Source organism: Durio zibethinus, chromosome 26 (genome assembly GCF_047325235.1).
Source record: "Durio zibethinus cultivar Kanyao isolate XHJ-2024 chromosome 26, ASM4732523v1, whole genome shotgun sequence".
NCBI lineage: Eukaryota > Viridiplantae > Streptophyta > Magnoliopsida > Malvales > Malvaceae > Durio > Durio zibethinus.
In genome coordinates, this window is record NC_143187.1 from 1,020,098 (window position 1) to 1,042,610 (window position 22,513).

Here is a 22,513-nt window from a genome sequence, read left to right on the forward strand (position 1 = left end):
TCCTCCTGATTAACAATGAAGCTCATTTTAAGTTTGCAGAATTTATTTATTTAGGTACTTTTTACTCAGTCAAAAATTCTGTAGTTCTTCTACAGGTCAACATCTAGGGAATTGCGAAGATTGGACAGTGTCTCACGCTCCCCAATTTATGCATCCTTTACGGAGACACTTGATGGATCATCAACTATACGAGCTTTCAACTCTGAGGTATATATTTGGATTTTAACAATCACTGTATATTAGTTCCTTTAGCTGTCATAAGTACACAGGTCAAAGAAGAAAAACAAAACCAGTGTAAAGAATATGAGAGTCAGTATAACCTTTTAAGTGCATCAGAAGGTTTTGAATTTGTTTTTGGGTGATTATTGCAGAGATAGTATTAGCTGTTCTTTCTTTCCTATAAAAAGGAGTTCAACCTTATCAATAGATGTTACATATGATATGACAGTTGTCAATTCTGCTGTTTATTTACCTAGAGTTGTGAGGCCATAACTTGCAAGAACAAATATTGTGATTCTTGCCTTTTGTAAGAGTTATATCCATTTCCAAATCATTTTATTCCTAGAACGTCAAATATTTTTAAGAAAAATCACAATTAAAAGCAGTGGCTGTCTTAAAAACGAACACTGAGGGCTGAGCCATTCGACCCTTTACATGGATGTACGTTGTGTTGGGTTTTCCATGTTGAAATTGTGAGAGATAAACTGTAAGCTCTATAGTTTGTTTAAAAAGAAGCTAGAGGGCTTATAATTGCTGTGCTATTCACGCATGGCATCAGCATAGAACGACTGATATTATGAGCGCATGTCCTAGGGCAGAGTACCTTACACAGTTTGACATTCATTCTAGCCTCACTTACCAAACATGCTGTAATTTTTCTTGTACTCTTAATTTGTTATCTTGAAATAGGTTTATTTCTTTTAGTTTTAAGATGTCAACACCTTGAACTTTTCTGTCCTCTTGTTAGACCATCAGGCTTCCCTTTATTTTTGAGAGATTGAACCTTGACTGCACTTATAGTTTGGGTAAAGAGGATGAATAGATGTTACTGACAAGCATAAATAATTTGAGGGGAAAAAACCTTATTGACAGTTATGACTCGATGTGAACAGGACTATTTCTTGGCTAGATTCACTGAGCTTGTAGCACAGTATCAGAGAACTTCATATTCAGAGTTAACAGCAAGTTTGTGGCTTTCCCTGCGTCTTCAGGTATACCTTGCATCTGGTTCGAAAGTTAGCTAGATATGCTGAAACTTTATGCATCTCGTGAAAGTTATACTTTGAAGTTATTTCTACAGTTAATAGCAGCATCTATAATCTCATTTGTTGCTGTGATGGCTGTTATTGGAGCTCGTGGAAGTTTACCAATTAGTTTTGGCACCCCAGGCCTGGTATACTCTTGAATTTCTTCAAAGTTGAACTTACAGGCTTCTCACTTTAGGAATAAAAGGAAATGGTTGAAGCTCTGTAATATTTTCCTATATTTAGGAATCAAATGGATAATCTGGGTTCAATGTTCTTCTACAGGTAGGATTAGCCCTTTCATATGCAGCTCCAATTGTTTCCTTGTTGGGAAGCTTCTTGTCAAGTTTTACTGAAACAGAAAAGGAAATGGTTTCAGTGGAGAGAGCTCTTCAGGTGTAGAGATAATTTTATTTTTTCATTCATATCTATTCTTTCTTACTGGTTATATACTGATTTTATTCTTTCTAGTACATGGATGTGCCTCAAGAAGAACTCCATGGATTCCAGTCTTTAAATTCGAGCTGGCCATTTCAAGGAGTGATTGAGTTTCAGAATGTTACCATGAAATATATGCCATCTTTACCAGCGGCATTGAATGATATCTCCTTTACCATAGCAGGAGGGACACAGGTTAAAGCTATTTGTAGTTTTTTAGTTGCAACTTAATTATTCTAGGACTAGAAGTCTTCAGTAAACTTTCCCAATGTTTGTTTTTTTATTTAATTTAAAATTTTATCAGGTTGGAATTGTTGGAAGAACTGGTGCTGGAAAATCTAGTGTTTTGAATGCCCTTTTTCGCCTGACCCCTATATGTAGAGGACATATTTTGGTGGATGGCCTGAACATAGTTGATATTCCTGTCAGAGATCTCCGTGCATGCTTGGCTGTTGTTCCCCAGAGTCCATTTTTATTTGAAGGATCATTACGGTACTCATCTACAATCTAAATTTTGTTGATTGCTTGTCCCACATATATGATGATAATTTCAAGGCACAGTTTATCATCATATTCTCAGGATTTTCTGGTTTGCGATAATCAATAGTAATATTTATTTGATAAATATTAGTTGATCTGCACATCTTAACTCATATAAAAGGTTAGAAGGTCATTTGATGTTATCCTTTTGCTATCATTTCTCTCTCTGGCTGTCTCGGTACACCATAATAAAATAATAATCAATTTGTACTTAACTTTTACTCTGAACAATTTTATTAGTGTTCTGTTGTTGTCTTCCTAATTATTTCCAGGGACAACCTGGATCCACTCCAGATGAGTAATGACATGAAAATGTGGGATGTTTTGGAGAAATGTCATGTCAAGGAGGAAGTAGAAGCGGCCGGAGGACTGGATGCTCATGTAAAGGCATCTGGGACATCATTTTCTGTTGGGCAAAGGCAGCTCCTTTGCCTTGCACGTGCTCTTCTCAAGTCTTCTAAGGTAAATCAAAAGAAAAGGCTTTTATACTGGATAAAATTACATGATCCAAGTTTAGTTAAGTGTTAGTATTAGAGTGACCAAAACTGGTTGCTGACCAGAACTAGGTTTTTATTACAGTTTTAGTTGCTTGGTCTCAAAATGTTTTTGTTTTGAGAGACTAACTCATGTTTTTCATTTTGTAAGAAAATGAAAACAGAAAATGGCTCTATTTTCTGAAACCAAACACTACCTAAATTCTTTTGCTTGGAAAATTCAATTTTCAACAGTTTAACATTCCTTAATGGCAAAAAAAAAAAAAGTTTACATTCCTTTGTTTTGGGGGATGTAAATTTAATAAAGAGATGATAACACTTAGTAGATAAATTAATACTTTATCTAATTTTCTATTTTTAAAGTTTTGTTTCAAAAGTTGTGAAATTAAATTCAAATGTAAAATAGTATGCACAAGCATAACGTTATGGTGCTCTGCATAAGTGTGGGAAGCGAGTTTAGGTTGGCTAATTGCTGGCTTGGTTTTTTTTCCCCCACAGATTTAGAGAAGATAGAGCTTAATTTACTGAAATGCTATTTACCTTTATAATTTAAAAAAAAAAAAAAAAAGAAAGAAAAAGAAGGCTACATCTGTACATATTGCTGTACATATTTATAAACCTCTTCAACCTGGCTTAAATTACCAGTCAGATTGAATAAGATTACACTAGGTGAAAGAATGGGTTTGTTTCAATCAAAACTTTGTGGTGTACAATATAATGGAACCATAATATGGGTCTGCAAAGTGTAATTGAGATTAGTGTTTCTAAAAACACAGCTTAACCAATTCAAGTTAGGTCTTGGTAGCAACCGAATCATATAGAAACCTATATCAGGTTGAACACATGCTTTTGACCCTAACTTGGATGAATTCAATATACTATCATTATATTATCACTATTATTTTCAAAAAACTATTATTATCTTTTTGAAAATAATATCATTACTTTTATTCTTTAATTGAAGCAAGTTCAAATTAAATCTTGTTTGGCAGAGGAGGGAAGGTACTAACAATATTGAATTTTTTAGGTTCTTTGTTTGGATGAATGCACAGCAAATGTTGATACTCAGACAGCTTCAATTCTACAGAAAACTATATCTACTGAATGCAGAGGAATGACGGTGATCACAATCGCGCATCGTATTTCAACAGTTTTGAATGTGGACAATGTATTTGTTCTGAATCAAGGAACCCTGGTGCGTTTTTTATTTCTGTATTTTGTTAACTGTTTCATATTTAAACCCCCCCCCCCCCCCCCCCCCCCCCTTCTTCTCTTATCCCCTGAGTGATGATATCCAGCTTTAAACAATACAAATCACTATCAGATGCTTTCTGATTCTTCAATTTGACCTCTTGAAGTGGAGTGAAGGACCTTTCTTTTATACCTTTTCATTTGAGTAGTGTGAAGTGTGATCTCTAAAAAGTGAAGTTAGAAATCTGGTCACCCGAAGTGATGCTGGTTGGATAAAATAAGCTATCCTCCCTTGCAGTTCATCACTGCTACAAATTTACTTCTTATTGCACTGTTGTTTAGCATTTTGATATTGCCTTGTTTTGCTTTTTGTTGTAAGATTTAAAATTTTAAGCATCCATAAGAAGTTAATCCTTGCATGCTTCTATTCAAAATCAGATTTAATGTATTTTGATATTTACTGGTCCAAAAATCTAGGACAACCATTTCAAGTTTCACATGATTGAAGAGCTTTTTGTCCTTGTACAGGTTGAGCAAGGTAACCCAGGTGCTCTTCTACAAGATGACTCCTCCATATTTTCAAGCTTTGCTAAAGCTTCTACAATGTAATAGATATAGCAAATCTTCTAACTCACTGCAAGTATAGTCTATCATGATATATCATATTTTTTGGGGGGTATTTAAAGCTGTTAGGATAAAACCATGATCACTGAAACTAAGAATTAAGCACTCTTAACATTTTGTTGTACGCATAATAACCAAGTAAAAGATCCTTATCATACTAGCCAGGAACAGACAAAATTATCAGTTGAAACTTGACAGCAACTAGCAGAACTTGTTAGCTGATTAGTTCCTCAATCTATATCATGACATAGGAGAGTGAATAGAACTAGTTGAGCCGAAAATGTGATCCAACTGTAATTATTAACAATTCATCATCAACTGAAAGTTTTTCATTAAAAGTGGAAGCATTCCTAAAAAAGGGAAAAAGTTGGACTTCATTAACACTCCTTGTTCCTGCTAAACAATTCGAAGGTAGAAATTTCGTAGTACTAAACAATTCTAGGTTAGTTTAGTTTGTTCGTATAATAAACAATCTGAATTGAGAGTTTAATTTATTCATATAATCATTTTTAAGATAAGATAGTATTTAGTAGTTTTGAAGTTTAAATTTTAATATTTATAATCATTTTCTGATTTTATATATATATATATATAACAAATGTAAAATCTTTGGAATAAGATCTCATGGATATAAGAAATACCATCGTGCTGGAATAGACTCGCTCTCCATTAAGTAATTACTGTATTAAGTGGGAAGAACATAATATCCATACCCCTTCAAATCTGAACAAAGCTGTACGATGGGATGTAGTAAGGAATGAAATTTGTGTCTGAGAACTCTTAAACCAATAGAAAGCTTGTTCGAATATCGACTGCTCCAGTGTAGGTTTCCCATTTATAAAAACCCAAGTCATTTCTCTATGGGATAGTAGATTTGGTGCTTAATTCCAACAAAGAGCAATGTCTTCTTCATAGTACAGAAAAATTATTCTTAACAGCTTCAATGAGGGGTGCAACAGAGGGAATGAATTTCCCTAAAGTAGTTGAGGTAAATAACTTCGTTGATAAATTGAACATAAAATTTAGCTTAGCTTATTGGACATTCTAGACTGGCTATGCTTTGAATTTTGAAGGTGAACCAACTCTATAAGAAGGTTTTTATTTACAGAATTTTTTGTTGGTAAAAGTCTCAATTCTGTTGGTAAAAATTTTTATTGATTGCTTTTTCCACTAAATTTTTACATCAAAAGTTTAAGATACTAAAAATATTCCGTCAGTAATACCAAATTCCTCCCATAGAGTTTTTTATTTTGTAGCATAATTTTGTCACAGCAAAAATTGACATCATATAGTAACGAAATTTTCATTGTTAAAAATTGTTGCCTCAAAAGCTATTGCGTCACTAATACTTTTATGGACCGAAATTGTCGTGATAAAGAACGTGAAATCATTATCGGTGAGTTTTACAAACGAAAATTTTATTGGTGAAGGTATATTATCCGTCACTAAAAGTTCATTATTCCTTTGGTTAGAAATTTATCCCTGTTACAAGAGGATGGATCCTTGTCTCAACTGGTGCCCAACAAAAAATTCTGTTTGCAAAAGGATCCACCCCTTTCGTGTCTTTTAAACTTGTATTTGAGTTTTTTTTTTTTATATATATTTATACACATAAATACTTGGATATGAGTTATATATATAATTCACTTTTCTTTGGATTTTTTTTTTGGAGTTATAAGAGATTTTAAGCTTCAGTATGATTTTATCTGTTGAATACACTTATATATAGTCGCATCTAACAAATTCATGGAAGTCAACTTTCTGCAACATCACAACAAATTCGAAACCAGCCAGCAGTAAACTGTCTAACATGGGTTGGTTTTTCTTTTGGACTTTTCCCCACCGGTTTTCCGGTTAATTTAAGAACCGTTGGAAAGCTCCTAAGCTTTCTGCTGAATTATCCACAATAAACAGCACTAAATTTTCTCCAAAATTATTTTTTTTGTGGGCTTTATTTTGAATTGGATATATATGAAATGAAAGACAATAAAAAGGTTGCCATACTTGCTTCTCTCCAAGTTCTTCAAATATGGCAATCCTCTAAACATTAGAAACTTTCCCTTTCAAATCCCAAAATTTGAAAAAACTAGCCGTTTCTCCATTGCTAATCCAATTTCTTAACCCTACTAAATTCTCCCATATATTAACTATAATCTTCAACAGATTTATTTTCCAAGAACAAGAACAAGAGAGATTGAGAAAATCTTTTTTGGGTTTGAATAGATTTTTGAGCCATGAATCCTGGTCGTTGTGCTGCTTGTAGATATTTGAGGAGAAGATGTGCTGAAGATTGCATTCTCTCACCTTATTTTCCATACAATGATCCCCAAAGATTTGTTTCTGTTCACAAAATCCATGGTGCCAGCAATGTCACAAAACTACTTCAGGTACCCTGCATATAACTAAAAACTCTTGATATTATATATATATATATATATATATTCTGATTTTGGTTTTAGATATGTCTTTTAATACATTGTTCAGTGGATATTAAATAACTCACAAGTTTCTTTTGCAAGAAGACCCTTTGTAGGATTAAAAATTTTTAGTAACAGTTTTCAAGACAATAAAAGATTTCTTGGTAATAAAAGATTGTAATAGAAAAAAATATCTGTTTCATGGAGATGTTGCTTAATATTTTGTGACATTGATTTTTCATTAAGATTTTAGATATCAAGTGCCATAGGACCATCAATAGGAGATAATTTTTTGATGCATAGAATATAGTTGTTGAATCAACTTTCAGAATGTACTTGTTTTTGAACCAACTATACTTTTGACAGTCAGTGACAAACATGGTTAATTTATTTTCCTCTAATTATTTATCCAGCAACTCCCAACCCATTTGCGAGCTAAAGCAGCAGATTCCTTATACTTCGAGGCACAATGTCGGGTTGAAGACCCTGTCTATGGCTGCGTTGGGCTCATATTTCTGCTGCAGCAACAAATACACAGTGCAGAGAGCGAGCTAGCTAAGACCCAGGCTGAGATTGCAGTTCTGAAATCTCAGGCCCAACATACCCAAGCTCAACCATTCGAAGCTGAATCTGATGTCAACAATTTGTTGCAAGAACAGTTAGACAATATTGCCAACGTCAGCTTCTCCAATCAAGCTTCTTCTGGGTTTATCAATTAGTTTTGGCACCCCAGGGCTGGTACATTCCTGCATTTGTTGGACTTGTGAACTTACAGGCTTCTCATTTTAGGAATAAAAGGAAATGGTTGAATCTCTGTGATATTTCCTTGAAATTGGAATCAAATGGATAATCTGGGTCTGATGTTATTCTACAGGTAGGATTAACCCTCTCATATGCAGCTCCAATTGTTTCCTTGTTGGGAACAAGTTTTAATGAAACAGAAAGGAAATGGCTTCTCATAAACGAATAATATATATTGATCATACTAGGCAGGAACAGCCAAAATTATCGGTTGAAACATTACAGGAACTAACAGAACTTGTTAGCTCATTGGTTCCTCAATCCTTGAACATTTCTGTGATAGAAATAAATATAATTTTTGAAGTTTCAGCTATAAGTTCATCAAGAGAGATTGAGCAACAAATGATGATCCAATAGAGCTGAGTCGAAAGACTGATTCGTTTGGGGGTTAAATGCTTGCACGTGTCACTAAGTCGATATATCTTGATGTGGGACAGGTGTTAGGCAAGCAGGGTACTGGTCCTGGAACTCAAAATTTGACAGATGGCTGGAGATGGATTTTTTCAATAAACTTAATTTTTAGTTTAATTATATATATATATATATAAAGATTTTGCAGTATTTTTTTTTTCCTTTCCATTTTAATTTTAATGCTTTTAATTCAATTCAATTGGGGCAAAATGTCATCATCATATAAAAATTTGTCAAATATCACGTGGGTCTACAAAAATCGACAATAAAGAAGGTCGAGATTTCAACCAATCGGACGGTCCACATCTTTCATTGGACCCTTCATTAGCATCATCCGCAAACTTTTTCATGCACCATAAATCCTCGGACATAGAAAATTTCCTCCAATGTGGAATGGCCTCTCGAACGGGGTCCCTCTGGCCCACCTCAGCCAGCACTGCCCCACACCCTTCATCATCTGTACCCATGTTATGGGCGAAGGCACATAGAGATTTCATGAGCCGCGATCCATTCTTACCTTCCATGTGTAATCCGTACAAGAAATAAACCCAAAACTGCCTGAAAACATCAGGGATTGAGGGCAACATTAGCCATGGCATCCAGGCATCAAGCACCCTGGAAGCCATGCAACAAGCGTACGTCAACATTGAAACCCCCTTCACTTGCAACCTGAACAATTGCTTGGTGCTCCAAACACTCGTAATTGCGAAACTTGGTGGAAGAATCCCTGTTTTGGGATCCCATTTGGGGAGACACTTCCTCGGTAAGGCCATGAACGTGCCCAAATTCAGCCTGTTGCACAAAATGTTGTCTATATCTTTAGGGAAGAATTCTGAGTTTGCGAAAACGCGACGGTAAATGGTCTCAGCTAGCCTTGGATTGAGTCGGACAATGGCGATGCCTGAGCCTAATGGCTTGTAGTGAGCATGAACTGGCTGCACCAGCATTGTTGGGGTTCGGAATTTCGTGTAAGCACATTTTCTTGTGAATAAATGGATGGATGCTTCATTGGTGCAATCCGTGGCCATGTATGCATATTCTGCTCCATTCTGTTTGCACCATTGTTCTAATTTCTGAACCAATTTTTTGCCAATGCCTAGCCTCCTGCAATTACAAATAGCAAAAATGATTAGAACCATATATAAATTAACAAATACTTGATCAAATAACAAAATGTGCACAATATTGCTCAAGGCATAGTAGCTTAGTGTCCTAATTAAATTAATCAAAATCTTATGACAAAATGTGGAGTGCTTTATAAATTGATTTTTATATATAGCATGATATATTCAATCTAAAAGTAACATTCCAAAAGACAATCATTAGAAGCATTAACCCATATAAAAATGAAAAAGAGAACAAAATTTGAGACTGCAGTCTCCCAAGGGAGGCTTCATGGCACCATAATCATATAATAATTGAAAGCTCAAACAATAATTAACATATGGGGATAAAAAAAAAAAAAAAGAGCTTTCATGTCGAATTAATTACTGTTGGTAATAAATTTTGTATAAACATGATCGCATACGAGGCTGAAGAAAGAATTATAATTGTTAAAATTTAAATTTTAAGCATATTAATATCACTTTTTAAATACAGTTTCTTGAATCAATTAAACTGAATCTCATATTCAATTAACATATATTTTGTAAAAGCAAATTGAATAATAATTTTATAAAAACCAAAATGACATAAGAAAGGCCGCATCAGAAGAATGCAGTGGAGCATTGTAAAGGAAGAAGCAAATATATAAAAGTAAAAAAGCAAGTACAAACAAACAAAGAATAGAATGAGATATCAATATCATTTGTAGAATTTTTCCTTATTCTAATAAATGAAGTGGAGTGAATACAAGTGTCAGTGCCAGGGTAGGTGGCACTCGATCCTTTCCATGATACAAGGAATAATGTGTTTTCTTTATGATGGAATCTGATCATCGTTTTATTTGTTTATGTGGAGTGGGGAATTGGGATTAGAATTTAGAACCCCCAACCCAAAGCACAAACATGAAAATGCATTAGTTCACAGTAAATAAAGAGAGAGGAAAATAGGTTGGGAATGAAAAAGAGCTAGCCAACTGGGGCTAGAAAAAAAAGCAAGAAAAACTGTTTCAGAATTCTAGGAGCAAATGAAGTAAAAAAGCAAAAGAAAAACAGTTTCTCCTCTGTTTCTTGTCAGGTAACTGAGTTTTTTTTTTTTTTAATCAATGATCCTGAAATTTCATGTATTCAAGAAAAAGGAGATGAGAATGTAACTTGTGAATACCATGTTTATGTTTACATTTGATTGGCTAATTGCAGTAGTAACTGTAGAATGTGTTGAATATATGAAAGAAATGAGTGAAAGAGAGAGTTATGAAGAAAATACCTGTGGGAAGGAGAGACCCTTAATCCCAGAATATAAGCTACCTTTGCATACATTAAATTCCCTCTTGTCACAGTTTTTATACACCCTCTTATAACTCCTACAATCTCTCTTTTCTCTCCATATTCTGCTACCTGTTCACACCATACAATATATAACAAAAAATTCAAACAAAAATCAGAAATAATCATTTCAATACCATGTATTGATGATCAACAAGATTTTTTTTTCAGAAAAAAACAAGAGAGTGATGTTGGGGTTATTGGTGAGTTACAGACTTAGGTTCATTAAATTGTATGTACCAGCATGATGTGAGATGGGAAGTGGCGGACTCTACAAATGGGGTCCCCTAGAAGGTCAGCCACGAGTGAAGGCTTTCCTCCTTCCCCAATTTCACAACGCCTCTCCATCTCCTCCACACCCTCCTTGTCTTTCTCTTCATCATACTCTCTAACCACCACTAAATTCTCCTCCCCCTCTGCCGCAGCAGCCACTACCGCCCTTGACATCAGTGAACTCACAGCAGCTATTTTCAGTGGGATATTTGAAAAGAAAGAAAAGATTACTAAACAATGCTACTGAACTGATGAAGTAGTACTGTAGTAAGGAGAGAGTAGTAGTGAAGTATAGGTAAACTTCTCTATGTGTTTGTGTTGGCTTTGTTTTATTTGGTTTAATCTCACTCTCCATATATAAGGAGTGGATAGTCTGATGTGGCAAATTTTATTTGTATTTATTAGAGATGGGATGATGAATCATAGTATGTCACATTCTCTCCATGAGCATTTTTACAAAACCCACAAGATGGATATGTATATTCTTTGTAATGTCCTTTTGCTCATAAATTAGTAGATAAGATTATATGGTTACAATTATTGCTTTGTTTCTTTATGATCATGTGCAATTTCATCAAGTGATTATGACTATATGATGGTGAAAATCATGACAATAATAATAATAATAATAATAATAATAATAATAATAAAATAGACATATCAAAGATCACATCGACAATCTTCCAATCATTCTTTGACTTTTTTTTTAATCTCATTTTAGTGCATAATGTAGAATATGTTTATTGGATTTGTGAATCTCAATTTCAGCTCACTACACAAAATCTCAATAAATATCCAAGACTTGCATCCTAGTATATATCATTTTGTCATAGGTCCAAATTTTATTAATCTTTCCGTCTTTTGAATATTTTTCGTTTGATTGAGAAAATATGATATATTTATATATATAAAAAAATCTAATTAAGCAACTTTTAGTCTTTTACAGATAAATATTTCAATAAATTTTAACAAACAAGTCAAAATTGAGGGTTTCGAAAACCAGCCTCTTCTTATACCATACATACAAGACTTAGGAGAAACCACCCTTTAGGGTTTGAGAGCATAAAAATTCTAATTTTGATTGTTACTATTTTTTTATAATATTAAAGGGTTTGTATAAAGGGAAGAAAAAATAGGGTATTTAAATAGTCATAATGGCTATAATTGAAGATTTGTTTTTGATATATTATCAAAATTTTTAACTCCACAAGCGAGACTAAAAAAATAGCACATATTTTAATTTTTTAATTAATTTTTAAAACTTTTTTTAATATACTCTAAAAAATATGTATTATATTATTAATTTTACTTGTAAAGTCTAAAAATTTTATTAACAATAAATAAAATAATTTCTCTATAATTGATCGTATAATTTATCGATAATATCTTCTCTTGAAGAAAGTAAAAAATCTCTTACTTTTAGTCTAAACATAAGATATATAATAGGTGTGTAAATTGAGGAGGGGGAGATAATCACCTTTAATTGTGCAACAAACCACAAGATATTAAAAAGGCTTCAACATTTTAAAATGGGCATGATTTAGCTTCCTTTCTTTTATGTTTCTCTTAGCAATTTTATGCAAATATTATATATATATATATATATCTATATTCTTTAGGTTTTCACCAATTATTGGAGGAAATAGAAAAAACTATGTTATATGAGTGTGATCATATCACTCTATCATGATATTCATAACTTTTCTCTTTTATACATTTTTCTATTATAAAATTTGTGGTTATGTTTAAATGAAAGGTGCTTATTATATATGTAGCATAATTAGTACAAGTGTAGGAAGGTGAAGAGACCGGAACCTTACCCTAGCATTAAAATTGTAGCTGATTTGTCTACTTCCTTTTTCCAGGAATAAATATATTGCTCCTTAAATTTGAAACATGATGATGCATAAGTTTCCAAGAGCACCAAAGCACTCCAATTATGGGAAAATTATCAATCTTGTATATATTTTGATGATTCTTCAGTCTTTTGGCACAGCTGGGATATACCAGGAGTGTGACAACAGATAGTCGAAGAAGCAAAAGAAAATTTGGTTGCAATCAAAAGATTACCACATTTCTAAACAAGGAATGAATAGTTGTCACATCCTTGATTAATGTGAGACATGAAATACAGTTTGCCCTTTGAATTTTTTGTCCATATAATCGATTTCATGTCCCAAATATAGACAATGTAAGGGGTACCATGTCCTTTTCTTTGTCTAAATTATTTTATGCAAAGAAATAAAGCTCTCCATCTGAATTGATGTGACTCAGTTGTTTTTTCTCTCCTTCGTTCACACCCAAAAATATGGAAACTTATGGTCATGATATATTTAATCGTGAGAGATTTACAATCTTAACTCATAAATCACTCTATCTCTATGATCATCTTACCTATAGTTGAGAAGCTTGAGGGAAGGGAAGGGAAGGATAGGAAAGGGAGGGTGAGAAAGGAAACAAGGGGAAGGAAAAGGTGTAGTTTCCCTTGTTTGGACTGCTTTAAAAGAGGCAGGAAACTAAGGGAAGGCAAGGTGGTATATTACCTATTCTGGTAAGGTGTGCAAAGAAAAGGAAATGATAATTTATCCAATCCAATGCAAACACAGGTAAAGATTTTGGAATTCTACACCCCAATCCACCCTCTCTTAATGCCATGCTTAAGTACATCCTTAGCTTTTAAATGATTTGAGTTTAAATATTCTAATTACTCGTGCTTGAAATGATTGTTGGATATCGACACGTGTCTGACATGAGCACTTGCAATTTTTTTAAGCTTTTTCATATATTAATTTGAAGGATTAATGGGCCTCCATATTTATATTTATTGAATATGTGTGTCTAATTAGGTAATAGGTTTGAAAAACATTTAAATTCATAATGCTTACAACGAAAATTCATAACCCGTCCTTTTTAACCCAATTATATATGGTGAATATCTGAATGATTGTACTAAGATAAGACTGGAAGATTCTCAAGATTTGGGGACCTAAAATTATCAGACAATATTTATTTCATTCAACTCAACATTTGCTCAATTCTGCTAGGGGCAATCAGTCAATTTTATCCTGGTCCAGAGGTATATAGCTGATCATAAGAGCACAACAATATAGCTAGTAAGATGTTGCTGCGGAAAGTTTACAAGAAAATTTAAAAACTACAAGCCCTTTATCCAGAAGAATCACGGATCAGATATTTAGCATATTCTTTCCGCCAAATACCCTCTATAGGGCATGGAAATACCCTCTATAGGGCATCTCCACAGCTAGTTTAATTCATTGTCTATTGTTTTAGAGTTTAGGGTTTAATTATAATAGTGCACAGGGTAGGTTGGTCTAATTCTGAATAATGTCATATCTTTTTTCTTTTTCTGATATGCTCCAAACTATTAAAAATCAATTACAATGTCCAATGTTATCAAGAGATATATAATAAATTAAAAGATTAAGCATATTCCTGTTCAACACCATTGCTGTGGTAGAATAATGCAGTCTAGATAGAAAGAAAATATGGTTCCATTTTACCTTTCTTTTCAATTCCTTTTCAAGATTTTCTCTTAAATTTTCTTTCCACTTTTTGAAGGATACTAAATTCTAACAAACCCTTTTGCCTGTTGTGTTCCTGTGGTTACTATCATCCCTATTGTCCATTCAAATCTAAAGTGAATATCTTTAATTAAAGTTCTCAAGAAAAAGGTGACAACATATTTTTTTTTTTTTTACTTTTACTATAATTCCTTGGTATAATTTTGATTACATTACCATCCAGCAACAATGTATCAACTTTTTCCTTGCTGAAGTCTAAATCCCAATGTAAGAATCAAGCCATCTCATTCATAAAAGCATAATGAAAAAGCAATAGTGGATGGGGAATGATTCTCAACTTATTTATTCCTTTGAGTAAGAGAATTCCCTAAGTTTGATAAGCAAGGAACTCTTTGAACCTGAGAAAAGGATGAACAAATGAAAAGGAATAGATGCAATTTTCCTTTATGACATTGCTTTGCGTCATACAAATATCCACGTGGTTTAAGATCTCATTTTTCGAAGAAATGATGATTATGAAAGCAAACTCCAAGTGGTACAATGAATCACCCAGTATTCATTGTATAATAAGTATTCATGTCTTAATTTTATATTATCTTTACCAATCAATTTGTCATCTGAAATTTTCTTTTGCTTTTCCTGCATGCAATTATCCAAATCCAAAACCATGTGGATCTTTTGATATATATATATATATATTTATAAATATATATACCTGATTGAAACTAGACGATGATATTTACTTTGAAGTATGGATGAGAAGAATGAAAATTTTGACTTAAGTGTTGTTTTATAAATTATCTCATTAATTTAATAACTTGCCACTATCTTATATTAGTATATGACATGCATATGCTTTTTTGAGATTTTATTAATTGTAGACATCAAATTTTGTCTGAATTTATCATATTCAGTTTTAGTTTAATATTAATAATAATAACATTAATAATGATATTAATAATAATATTGATTTAATTAAAAATTAAAAATCAAAATCATTAAAATAATCATTAAAAAAAAAAAGAAGACAAAAAGCATAGGGTTGGTACAGTGCCGTTGTTGCTCCTATCCAGCCCCCTGCTTGACCCCATCTGAGCCAACCACCATACCTAGTCCCATTAGACTATTGATCCATGTGACTAGATCGGACAACCACCTCTATGATCGTTCATACAACCATTCCCTACAGCCCTTAAGACACCCATACCGACACAGATCAGACTCTATAAAGAACCCAGCTTCATCCCCTTCTACTTTCTCTCGGACACACCCTAAAATTCTCAAAAACACGAAAACTTTCACACCAAAAAAAAACCAAACACTGCTCTCTACTACCCCTAGAAACCCCAAACTATTCCACAACCAAAATAATAACAAAAAAAAAAAAAAACAACAAACAAAAGACAAAAACAAAAACACAGTTCTCCCAGTAGGGAAGAACCTAGCGTCGAGCCACCTGCACTAAAGAAAAAGGCATCAGTTAGTTTCCAAATAGAAAAACAAAAAAGAAAAGAGGAAAAAAAACATAAAAAACTTCAAGCCTAGATCTACAATGATCGGGGCTACTTTTCATACAAAGGACGATAGATTTGAATTCAGGAGGTCAAAAGGAACCTTTTGGTCAGTTTTGAAATTTTCGATCATCGCCAATCACCGGCGACCACTATCGATGGTGACTTAGGCGACAGTTGACGCGGTGGTCCGACAACCTGACAACGAGAGATCTGGAGCTCTCCCCAAAGCTTTGACCTTTTATTTTTCTGGAATAGAAGAAGAATGACCCAAAATTTTTTTTTAAAGTTATATAAAAAAGCCTTAAGCCCAAAACGACGTCGTTTTAAGCGTAGAAGGATCCATGTGTGCCTGTTACTCGACTCGAGATGTTCGTAAACGAACCCGCCAACCCGTTCAACCAGCCTTGAACCGGTTCAATTGAACCATGCGTTAAACCGTCACTCAACCGGTTCAACCGAACCACTTATTGAGCCGCCCCTGTTTTCGGCCCAACTGAATCGGCATTGATCCATTTGGTTTAGGTATTTTTTTTTGAATTTTTTTATATTATTATTTTTGTTATTTTAAGTTTTTTTTTATATATTTATGCATGATAAATTTTAAAAATTTTTAGAATAAATATTTAATTATTTTAATAATAATAAAAATGAAAACAAGTAAGATAATAATTAAAAAAATATATATTAAAAATGCTTTAAATAATAATAATAATAATAATCTAAAAAATAGTAATAAAAATTGAATTTCTTTTATTATTTTATTTTCCCTGCCTAAATGTTGGAGGGAATAAAAATACATTTCTAAAAATAATTTCGCAAGATGTTGGGGAGTTATAAAAAGAAAATTAATAAAAAAAGGTTTAAAAAAATTAAAATTAATAATCATAATAATACTAATAATAAATTTAATGTTATTGTTAAAAATAAGTTTTCATAAAAAGGGAAATATATGAAAAATTTTTAATAAATTTTCAAAAATCATAAAAATTGAACTTGCTTCCAAAATTTACCTAGATGTTGGAGATTTTTAGAGATGTTTATTTTTTTTTCAAAATTAAAATTAAAATCTTAAACCCTCCAAACTCTAAAACAAAACACCAAATTGAAAACCTAAACTCCAAACTTCTAAACCCTGAAACCAAACCTTAAACCCTGAAATCAAAACCCTAAATCCTTTAAACCCTAAAACCAAAACTTCAAACCTCAAACCCTAAAATCCAAAATCCTAAACCTTGAAATCCAAAACCTTAAAATCCAAATTTTTGAAAACCTCAAATTTGGTATAAAATCTCGAATCATTGCCCGAAACTCACCAAATCTTAAAACCTCAACCTAAACCTATACTCAAAATCTTTTCAAAATTTTAAGGATATGTGCAAAAATCTTAAGTGGAGTAATTTGTTCTCAAATGTCGCCTAGATGATGGGGTATTTAAATAAATCTTATTCCATTAAGTTTTTCTCATGAGTCCTTAATTCGCTTTAACAATGGGGTTAATAATTGTTTAATAATAAAAAGGGAATAATAATAAAATGGGATCTTAAATATAAATAGTCGCACCTAAGCTCTGCCTAGATGTTGGAGAGTCAAGATGGTCTCATTATATTTAAGAATCCAATTTCAAGTTTGTATTTTATCATTATACATAGCACCTATTAGCTTACATGCATTTATTTGTTATTGTTTGCACTTGTTTGTATTTCTTTATCTTTAATTTCTACTTGTTACTTGATAACACCATCATTTATTTTTTTGTATAAAATGTTTTTTTAATTTAATTTGCTTACTTTTGAAAATGTGCAATTTTAAAACAAAATAAAAATAATATTTCAAAGAAAATAATTCTTAGTACTCTATCTAGATGTTGGAGAGTCACCAATAATTATCTTCTATAAAGAGTGTTATTTCATTTTAAGGATTGTTATGTTAAATCTTAAGTGAAAAAAATTATTTTAAATTTTGCCTAGATGTTGGAAAATTTGAAGATAATTCTTTAACTTAAAGATTTTCTCAATATTCCTAAATAAATAGCTTTAGCAAAATTTTATTTTTTCAAACGAAAGGGATTATTATTAAATTTTAAATTAAAACTATTTCATCCAACATCGAAAAAACGCATAATTAAATAGTATCAATTTATGGACGTTGTGGGGGTGCTAATCCTTCCCTACACGTAATAAACTTTTGAGCCTATCTTGATTTTTCGTAGATCAAAATTTATCTTTTTGATAAACTTTAAACCCGCTTTTATAGTTTTATTAAAAAGATAAACTTTTGGGTGATCAATCGCACCCTAAAAAAAATTGGTGGCGACTCCCTTTTTCTTTTTCTAGATTTTAAAACACCTTATGTCTAATGGTCCAAAAACTATTATGATAGCTTGGCGACCCCACTAGAAAATTTGAGAGTCAGGCCAAAATTTTAATTATGCGCTATTAATAGTTATTGGATTTAATTGATTTTATCTAATATTTAATTTAATTCCCTTTATTTTAATTTTTCAAAATATATATGCATACAAGTTAATAAATAAAATAAATTATATGTTATTTATTACTTTATTTTGATTATGTATTTATGATTTATTTATGTTATTTTGATTAATACTTTACTCTGCACACATTTTGCATATGCATTGTCTACATGCATGAGCTCTATGCCTGAGCTCCGTCCCTTTTAGGATGAAGTGAAGTAGTTATGTTTTCGTGAGGTGATAACTTTCGCATTTGCTAACTGAATACTTTCACTCAATTTGATCTTTTTCGTTCGTAGCCTGTAATGGGTGAGGATTTGAGTGCCTTACTAGTTCAGTGTGGATGCTAGTGGGAACAATTTGAGAACCTTTAGATGAACAAATCCTCACCCAACATATTGAGAGCCATAGGAAGCCTGCCTAGGATAGAGCTATGTCACTTTTTTTAGAAAATTATCAAAAGTTAGGACATTATACATTATATTATTTTGTTGTATGGTGGTTATATTATTTCTCTTACTTGTTTATTTTGAATTCTTAAGTCATTTTTTTATATATATTCTTTGATTGTGAGCATTACTTAAGATGTGGTATTTATTTTAGGTCGGTCATTGAAAAAAAATGAAAAAAAATAGTTCTCATGGAGCCATTAGTGGTGTCAACATTTTGTAAAAATTATTTAGAAGTCTAAAGCCATGCCATTTTTTTATTCTTCTTCCATAAAAATTATTCAAATTAGGATAGGTGGGGCATTTTGATACAATTAGTGTTTAAGGGTAATAATAGTGTAAATAAAGTTAGGATAAATAAAAAAAAGATGGAAAAAAAGAAAAAAAAAGCAAAAAAAAGAGAAAAAAAGAGATTTAGGATAGGTAAGAAGTTGGTTTTCTTTTTGGGATTTAGTCATTCCATTCATTATTAAGTTAGTTTGTATATTTTTGGGTTATTTTATTTTTTGTATATATCTTTGTATCATTATCATATTCAAGCATTCACAAACATGTTACATGCAAATTAAGAATTGTACCATTCATTCAGTAAGAATAATAGCATAAGCATTGTTGGTGTTAAACCTTTGAAATAATATTTTTGTGAGTGGGTATAAGAAGCCAAAAATATGAAAGATCACTCGAAGGCCCGAATTAGTGCGTTAAAACGAAATCAAGAGGAGTTTGGTCATGACATTTAAAAATAGCTTATTAAGTTGATGAAAACAGTGGATAGATTTAAGAAATTTATTTTGACACATTTTCAAAAAGTCTTTACTAACTTTAGCCTAAGTGAGTCCTATGAATTCATAGAGTCATGATCAACCGATTCCCACTAGGCTTAGTACACTTTTAAAGCATACCGAATCATTCAATGGTTTGAGCAATAATGAAAATCTCGATAAGATCATAAGAGAGATAAGTGATCTGAGCATTCAAGGGTTTGAGCTTCAGAATTTGATTTTCAAGACAGGATTACCAGGTTTCGTGCAGCTTTCGCTAGTTGTTCCAACTTCAAACTCGCATTCAAATCCTCTCTATGACTATTTTCGACCTTTTTTCCAAATATCTATGATCAGACCTCAAATTTCAGACAATCTCCAAGAAGTTCATATTTGAACCAAAATTTTTGACCTTTCAATCCCCAACCACCTGTTCAGTTGATTGATCAAGTTTAAACCTTTACACCACTGTCGAATCCTAGAACTCCTAGTCAACTTGTTATCCCAAAATTGCCCAAGAAAAAGAAGTAACAAGACTTTCTCCCTATTTCATTAAAAAATTTTTTTTTATCTGTTTAAGAGACACCTTATTGTCCCTGTGCTTTTAGAGCCTTTAAAGCCTCCGTAACGAAATAATTTGACCCAAATGCAAGATGTGAATACCACAGTGGAAATATAAGACATTCTATTGAGAATTGAAACTGTTTTAAGCATAAGGTACAATTATTCATAGATGTGAAATGGTCTGATCTAACTATAATAGGGGATTAAAAGATCTAAGAATAATGAGAAAAAGATTGCAAGATGATAAGCATGGATGAGACTTTTGTTTAAAGAGGGTCTTTAAGTGATAGGCTGTTGGAAAAATAAAATGCCTTATGAATTTCTTCTATTTGAAAATTTTTTATATTGACATGACATTGTCTATTGAACTTAGATATGTGAATTATGGTTCATCCTTCATTTTTACCCTTTTGCCAATTTTCATAGTTTTCACTAAAGAGTTTTGTTAGTTGTACATTTACCCATTCATTCATTCATTCATTTATTCATTCTTTTGTGCATTCATTCATTCATTCATCCATTTATGTATTCATTCAATATAATACAATTCTTATGTGCTCTAAAAGAAAGAATTTTTTTTCAAGAATAATCTCTATAATTTCTTCTAAGAATCTGAAGAATATTGATCGGTTTAAGAGAGATGGGAAAGATCATTGATGTACAGTGTGCTCAAGGAAATAATCATCCTGAAGGGTCTAGCTTAGGACTCATAAGAGAAAAGCTCGAGAATCTAAATGAACAGAGAATGTATAATCTCTTGAAAAAAAAAGTTTGAGCTATTGAGGGTAAAGATGAATCTTGCAATGCAAAAAAATTTCAGCTAGTTCCAAATATGGTTATTCCACTCAAGTTTAAGGTTTCGACGTTTGAAAAGTATAATGGAACTGAATGTCTTAAAATACATTTAGCTTAATATTATCACAAAATGGTTGGGTATACTGGTGACGAAAAGCTACTTATTCATATTTTTCAAGAAAGTTTGACTGGGGTAATAGCTAATTGGTATTATAATTTGAAAAGTAGTCAAATTTGTACTTGAAAAGATTTATCATGGGCATTCTTGAAGTAATACCATTATATATTGAAGTTGGCTCCAAATCGATTAACCCTTTAAAATATGAGAAAAAACCCTAATGAAAGCTACAAAAAATATGCTGTTAGATGAAAGAATATGGCATCGCAAGTATAACCACATTTTACCAATAGAGAGTTGAATTCTTTGTTTGTGGATACCCTTTCTTTTCTCTATTATGATAAGTTGATCAGTAATATTTCGTCAAAGTTTATAGATTTATTGTTTGCTGTAGGTAGAATTGAGGATGGAATAAAAAGGAAAAAATTATAGATGCTGGTGATGAAAAGATGAGAGATATTTTTACAAAACAAGCTCAAGAAACAATTGTTAAAGGGTAAAATGAGAGAAATCTCACCATGATACAGAAAGATCTAACGGATGACTATTCATAATGGCCATCATATTGTTCCCAATCGATATTTCAGATCAATGATTTTTCTCAACCACTTCATCTGCGTGCTCCAATTCCTTCACCACAAACAGAACCAAAGATCAACTTAAGCTATTCACAAAGCCATAAAAGAAAGAGAGTCAAAGTGTATCATTCACTTTCAATACCTTACACTGAGCTCTTTACCTTACTGATCAAGAATCATATAATCTCTGTTATTTTTGCAAGACCCAAAAGGCCTCCGTACCCAAAGTGGTATGATCTTAATGCTAAATGTGAATTTCACGATGGAGTTAAAGGGCATTCCATAAAAGATTGTACTATTTTCAAGGATACAGCTCAAGCTTTAATCGATATAGATGCTGTAAAGTTTAAAGAGCTAGTTGGAAGTCTTGATGATTGATGGTAGTAGAGTTACAAGTTAGTGATGCTAAAGTTGAAACTTCAAAGGGGGGAAGCTTTTGTTTATGTAACTTTAAATGTCATCTCAAGAGCACATCAGGATGGTAAATTTTTTTTTGTCAGGTTCGAAAGTTTGCATTGCATGAATGGACATTGTGCATCATAGTGTTTTGTGGTTATATTATCATTTGAGGTCTTTTATTTCATATAAATTTTTGATATATGGTTGGTTTTCTTAAAAAAAGAAAGGTTAGTAAAAAAAGGGAATATGTTAGATATGAATAAAGCCCCTACGTGGTTAAATACTGAGGCTATAACAATGCCTTAAAAAAATATAAAAAAGTAAAAAAAGAAAAAAAAGAGAAAAAAAAGAAAAGTTTTGAGTCTAAGATGAATTGGCGATCACTATTAGTTATTTCCTAAATATCCAAACACTAATTTGCTTTAATCATTCACTTGACCCTATTCATCAGCCATGACCCT

General features: G+C 32.2%; 3 protein-coding genes across 8 annotated transcripts in view; 2 read left to right on the forward strand and 1 right to left on the reverse strand.

The window, feature by feature from the left end:
- The window catches only part of ABCC13 (multidrug resistance-associated protein 11), a 29,927-nt gene extending 25,236 nt beyond the window's left edge, over positions 1 to 4,691 (forward strand). For 4 of the 6 annotated variants that reach the window (XM_022859004.2, XM_022859003.2, XM_089755674.1 and 1 more), the window contains 9 exons: positions 85 to 207; positions 1,113 to 1,211; positions 1,301 to 1,393; positions 1,530 to 1,640; positions 1,716 to 1,877; positions 1,987 to 2,174; positions 2,495 to 2,684; positions 3,744 to 3,911; positions 4,436 to 4,691. In XM_022859004.2, coding sequence (XP_022714739.1) covers positions 85 to 207; positions 1,113 to 1,211; positions 1,301 to 1,393; positions 1,530 to 1,640; positions 1,716 to 1,877; positions 1,987 to 2,174; positions 2,495 to 2,684; positions 3,744 to 3,911; positions 4,436 to 4,516 — 1,215 coding nt within the window. In that variant the 3' untranslated portion in view covers positions 4,517 to 4,691. Of the gene's footprint in view, positions 1 to 84; positions 208 to 1,112; positions 1,212 to 1,288; positions 1,394 to 1,529; positions 1,641 to 1,715; positions 1,878 to 1,986; positions 2,175 to 2,494; positions 2,685 to 3,743; positions 3,912 to 4,435 lie in introns of all 6 variants that reach the window. The other 2 variants (XM_089755671.1, XM_089755672.1) reach the window with 1 other exon arrangement.
- A 1,456-nt stretch (positions 4,692 to 6,147) lies between these two features.
- LOC111318505 (LOB domain-containing protein 23-like) lies at positions 6,148 to 8,358 on the forward strand. Its single transcript, XM_022921368.2, has 2 exons — positions 6,148 to 6,918; positions 7,362 to 8,358. The coding sequence occupies exons 1-2, from the start codon at positions 6,766 to 6,768 to the stop codon at positions 7,665 to 7,667; spliced, it is 459 nt and encodes a 152-aa protein (XP_022777103.1). The 5' UTR covers positions 6,148 to 6,765; the 3' UTR covers positions 7,668 to 8,358.
- Positions 8,355 to 11,171, reverse strand: LOC111318506 (putative N-acetyltransferase HLS1). Its single transcript, XM_022921369.2, has 3 exons — positions 10,827 to 11,171; positions 10,528 to 10,658; positions 8,355 to 9,264 (listed from the first exon to the last, which is right to left on the reverse strand). The coding sequence occupies exons 1-3, from the start codon at positions 11,031 to 11,033 to the stop codon at positions 8,394 to 8,396; spliced, it is 1,209 nt and encodes a 402-aa protein (XP_022777104.1). The 5' UTR covers positions 11,034 to 11,171; the 3' UTR covers positions 8,355 to 8,393.
- Positions 11,172 to 22,513: the final 11,342 nt, after the last annotated feature.

Excerpts from the sequence above, each read along its gene's own strand:
- LOC111318505 (XM_022921368.2), top strand. The coding sequence starts at position 6,766 with ATGAATCCTGGTCGTTGTGCTGCTTGTAGATATTTGAGGAGAAGATGT. Across the intron at positions 6,919-7,361 it reads ATGTCACAAAACTACTTCAG|CAACTCCCAACCCATTTGCG; the intron begins GTACCCTGCATA and ends TTATTTATCCAG.
- LOC111318506 (XM_022921369.2), bottom strand. The coding sequence starts at position 11,033 with ATGTCAAGGGCGGTAGTGGCTGCTGCGGCAGAGGGGGAGGAGAATTTA. Across the intron at positions 10,659-10,826 it reads TCCCATCTCACATCATGCTG|GTAGCAGAATATGGAGAGAA; the intron begins GTACATACAATT and ends TGGTGTGAACAG. Across the intron at positions 9,265-10,527 it reads AGGGTCTCTCCTTCCCACAG|GAGGCTAGGCATTGGCAAAA; the intron begins GTATTTTCTTCA and ends TTGTAATTGCAG.